Source organism: Austrofundulus limnaeus, unplaced genomic scaffold (genome assembly GCF_001266775.1).
Source record: "Austrofundulus limnaeus strain Quisiro unplaced genomic scaffold, Austrofundulus_limnaeus-1.0 Scaffold1892, whole genome shotgun sequence".
NCBI classification, from domain to species: domain Eukaryota; kingdom Metazoa; phylum Chordata; class Actinopteri; order Cyprinodontiformes; family Rivulidae; genus Austrofundulus; species Austrofundulus limnaeus.
The window spans coordinates 22,426-27,415 of record NW_013954294.1 but is presented as its reverse complement, the minus strand read 5'-3'; the positions used below and the strand labels follow the sequence as shown (position 1 = coordinate 27,415).

Below are 4,990 nucleotides of genomic sequence, written 5' to 3'. Positions count from 1 at the left end.
ACCTCAAAGTGCACGAGCTTCAAACTTCAGCGTTGGATGCGATTTTGAAGCTGAAATCGCGTTCGGTGTGAACGCAGCATTAGTCAAGATAACTAAATGTAGGTATAGGAACAGTAGCTTACTGAGGTTAATTAAATGAGGTAGCTGCTAACGTTGGCATTTATCATAACCTGTTATAATATCATAACCAGTGGTGGGCACAAGTCCCCTAAAGCGCAAATCCGCTAATTGCAGACCTAAATTTCTCTTTTGCGCTTTAGGGGATTTACTAATTTCATAAAATGATGTGCGGATTTGCGCTTTCTAAATTTAGAATCAAGTAGCGCTAATCGCAAATAATGTTTCACGATCAAACGTAAATTTCGTTGTAAGCAAAGCTAAAAAGCTGTCTAGCCTCATTACTTTCTGTAGCCAATAAGTCACCACAACTTCATCATGATTTTCTAGGGGAAAGCTGCCKCTACTTACAGTGACACACCAYCGTGAGGAAACAGCGAGCCCTCAGTCTGCATAGTGTTCACAGAGCTGACTCTGACTTCTGACTCTTCTCGGTGACAGTTTTCACTCCCACAATTCTTTGCAAGGCAGGAAGCTAACAATTTCTTCACTGGGTGACAATCTAACTGCAGTTCTGATCTGCAGAACCACACTCAGCTGTGCATATTGTCCTACATCCTCTCTGAGGAACACCGCAGCAATAAAAAATAARTATTAGTAAAGAAAGAAACACGGAACCGTTTAAATTCACGCTCTTATTTTGAAAAGAATGAAGTTCCTGTTCTGTGTCCTGTAGCCTACCCAGAATGCATTGCTTACATTTTACAACAGTTTAAAATTATTAATATATCTGCATGTTTTCTTACTGAAGCTCTGCCAAAAACTTAAGAAAATGTTTTCTTACTGAAATTCTGCCAAAAACATAAGAAAATGGCCAAGAAATAGCATTATTAGAAACACACAACTAATTTTTGTTTCACAACCATGATTTAAATGTCTGTTTCTACGAATCACCTTAGCATTTGGAGACGATATGTTTTCAACTGTTAAAGAAAATGTTTTTATCTCTAGGTGGTAGCAAAGCATTGACTTTTCTCTTACCTGAATGTTTTCTGGTAAATGGAAATATGTTTCAGTTTACATTAGCTTCTGCTAAATTTTATTGAGCATGTGTGCTTTTGAACTTGCGGACCTAAATAAGTTGACTATTGCTTAAAAAATTGCGGAACTAAAATTTAAATTAGCGCTGCCCACCACTGATCATAACATATCACTGGTGGTTCTTTACACATCGCTAACTTCGTTGTGTAGTACTATAGCATGCTACAGCTCTATATGCTTTTTACTTTTAATAACGTTATTAAAAATAAAAGAATGAAGCAGAGATACTTTCTTGTCAAGCAGAAATGGCTAACTCTGCAGAAATAGCTCGCTCCCTCCTCCTGTGAATTCACCTTCGTTTTTTTCCAGGCTCGATCTAATTCTTTCTTTTCAACTTAGATTTCTTCCTGGGTCTTCTTCGGTTTCCCTGTGTTGAGTTTCACAACAGGCACCAATCGAGGAATTGGAAGTTTTACTGGAACGTTTGTTCCCTGAAAAGTTGCAGTTTCTTTCTCCAACATTGCCACAGAGAAGCTCGTTCACGAACTAAACTCGGTTTTCATTGGCTGTTCAACTCCGGGGACACKTCGATTATAGCTTGGCTTTAGTTTGACTGTAATACCACCGGGAGAAGCCAGAGGACTTTAAATTTTTCTGAGATTACCTGACAAATATGTTAAAAATATATTTTTAGAAAAGTTACAGACTGCAGCTTTAAAGTATAAAACATAATATAACAAAACTAAATTATTTTGTTAGAATGACGTCTTTCACACATTTAAACATTTTGTGGAGAASAGTTTCAGTCAGATGTTTACATACTGTAGTTTGGTTCGAGCACMTGACGAGCTGCTCGTCAAACCCCACTTCGTTTCCTCTACCACGTAGGAGCGCAAATCTCTGCAAACAAAAGTCCCCATGGTCTCTGTTGTCTTTAAGTTCAGCAGAGTCGGCTGGTAACGTTAGTGATTCCTTAGTTTCTTTTGTTTTGATCCAGACAACTTATTGAAAGCTAATGTTAGCTGTGAACGTCAGTCGGATGTAAACATACGGCAAGCCAGGAGTGACAAAATATAGAACAGTGTTTCAGACACACGCACAAGGCACCATGGGAAAGAATTGATCTCATACCCTGTGAATCGATTTTCCCAAATTTAAATGAAATCGATCCACGATCAATTAAATCCATTTTTTGACCATTTTTTGACCCTAATCAACACAGTTTGCTAACATGCGCTATACCAAAAAAAAAAAAAACATGCTTTGACTTTTCAGATCACAATGGAATTTGGAACAAATGCAGGTAAAATGATGTTCTTTATGTCAGCTTACCTCTTTTAAGGGGTCACTAGAAAACTCAGATGATTGACTATTTTCAATTAAGTGGCTCTTCAAAATGCGTTGACAGAAATTAAAAACTCAGATGWGGCTGTAGCTAACTACTTGACATCAGAACAGTTTGTTGAAATCCGTAGAAATAACAAAGCAGGAGGAAACAAGATGCAAATGCTCARAGCAGCATTGCACAATGTGGTTACAGCAATTTAGGAAGAAAATGTCAGCAGCTGCTGATAAAATCTCAATATTTCTTAAATATAGTGTTTGCTGCAAATTTATTGCCTTTATCACACATTTCAATTGTATTTTTGCACAGGTGTACAAGCTACAGTTGAGCTTACAAGCAGAGGCACAGACCCGTGTTTACCACAGATTTTATCAACATCTGCAAAAAAACGACCTCGCCTGGAATTCGAGGAGGAAGAAGATGATGTCAACATGTCTGTTACTGGATCACAGGATTCAACCCATGAACCAGAAGATACTGTCACACACCCGTCTGACCAGATGTAAGGTTATTTTTTAAATTTGATGTGATTAGAAATGTGTTTGTTTTATGTATTTAACATAACCAATGCATTTTTTTGGAACAGGGACACGGAGTCACCATCCGAGTTTGAAGATGCAAAATTCATTGTATTTGAAAGTGCCCTCAAAGAGCTGTTTGAGAACTGCCCTGTCTGCAAGAGACACTGTATAGTGGACCAGAGCCGATGTGGAACCTTTGTTGCTTTCAAGCAGGACTGTCCTCATTGTTCGTTCACTCGAAAGTGGCAGAGCCAGCCAATGAGGGGCAATTTACCGCAGGGTAATCTGGAGTTGTCAGCAGCGGTGTATTTCAACGGAGGATCATTTTCTAAAATTGAAAAGGTATGTTTCATTGTCACAGAATAACCATAAATTACATGTTGAACGTTATTGCTAATATATATTTTTTCAAATATGTTTGTGTAGATTTGCAACACCATAAACCTCAAGGTGCACAACAATACTACGTTTAAGAGCCATGCACGTAACCTCTTGGAACCAGCCATTTACCACAAATGGACTGTGGATCAGGGCAAAGTGTTGGAAGAAATGAAGAGTAAAGGGAAAATAGCCGTTACTGGAGATATGAGGGTGGACTCGCCAGGTCATTATTTTACCAAATTTAATTTGCAAATAATATTGCCTGCATTTACTGATGAAGTCTTTYTTCTTTAGGGAACTCAGCCAAATTTGGGAGCTACACAATAATGGAGTGTGAAAACAACAAGGTCCTTGACATTCAACTTGTGCAGGTTTGTTCCTATWGCCCAGGGCTATTCAATTAAATTGCTCCGGGGGCCACAGTTACTGCAGGCCAACAGCTAAAGGGCCGAACATCCAGCAAATAAAATCATTATGTGAATAAACCAAGTATTACAAAGATCTGTTACCTTTTGAAACAGTTTTATTTAATTTTTATTTAATCATAAATACAACATACAGAACCCTATGTAATAAAAGTAGTGATAATAAAACAAAATAAAAACTAAACATAGCACAGGCCTCCTATTTAACACAAATATAATTTTGACATTGCTGACGTTTCAAAAAATTTCAACCATTTTTAATTTCATTTTAATAGTTTTATCTTCAACTGCTTGTAGTTTTAACTGTCTTAGATATTCATCGAAGTGGTTTTTACCAGATTCTGACGTTTCTGTTGATACCAAATATGTCCATGTTTAACTAAAAGAACTTAGAGTAATTCTGGGGTTTGTGTTTAAGAGATAAATGAACCAATTGGCGGGCCGAACTTTGGCCACTCGCGGGTCGGATGTGTGAATAGCCCTGCTACAGCCACTGTTTACGTTTTTGTCTCTAAATACTTCATTATGGTTAGATACTAAATAACACCCACTACACTCTTACTACATAGATTGTCAAAAAATGGTTGCTGTGAGAGTAGGATGTAAATATTCCTAACTGGTGCAGAAACAAGTATCTAGAAGTGACTTTATATAAATAATATATACAATAATTTTTTTTGGGGGGGTGGGGGGTTGCACCAAAAACATCGATTCACATCAGAATTGTAATTCTCATTTGCAAAGATTTTGATTTGATTTAAAATGTCTCAAAATCGATTTTTAAAAACAAMGCAAGACCAATGGCTGTCAGCTTTCATTTTGTAACTACATGAGAAGTCCTGRCGTCACCTCGCAGCTGGTTCTGGAACGTATGCATGCACAGACAGCACCAAAACAAAGAGGGAACTACAAAACTGGAGGAAAGAGAGATTCAGGTGGCCCTGTCTACACTGAATGCAAATATCTGGGCTCATTTTGGTTTTTACTGAATGAGTGAGTTTGACATGAGCTTCACTTGTTTGCAAAATTTGAGTTTGAGCATTTTGGGAACACGACAGATGGGCTCACGTTATCAGGTTTGAATGAAAAATCAAATTAGAATCAAATCGTGGCCCCAAAAATCAGAATCGAATCGTGAGACAGAAAAAGATTTCAACCCCAAATAAATAAATAAATAAATAAATTAGGGGTGCCGATACCGATACTGGTATCGGTATCGG

General features: G+C 37.6%; 1 protein-coding gene across 1 annotated transcript in view; it reads left to right on the top strand.

The window, feature by feature from the left end:
* The window catches only part of LOC106536603 (uncharacterized), an 11,379-nt gene that overhangs the window by 4,083 nt on the left and 2,306 nt on the right, over window positions 1-4,990 (top strand). The window contains exons 3-6 of the mRNA XM_014033913.1: window positions 2,753-2,945; window positions 3,030-3,306; window positions 3,391-3,568; window positions 3,640-3,716. Of these exons, the coding sequence (XP_013889367.1) occupies window positions 2,753-2,945; window positions 3,030-3,306; window positions 3,391-3,568; window positions 3,640-3,716 (725 nt within the window). The remainder of the gene's footprint in view (window positions 1-2,752; window positions 2,946-3,029; window positions 3,307-3,390; window positions 3,569-3,639; window positions 3,717-4,990) is intronic.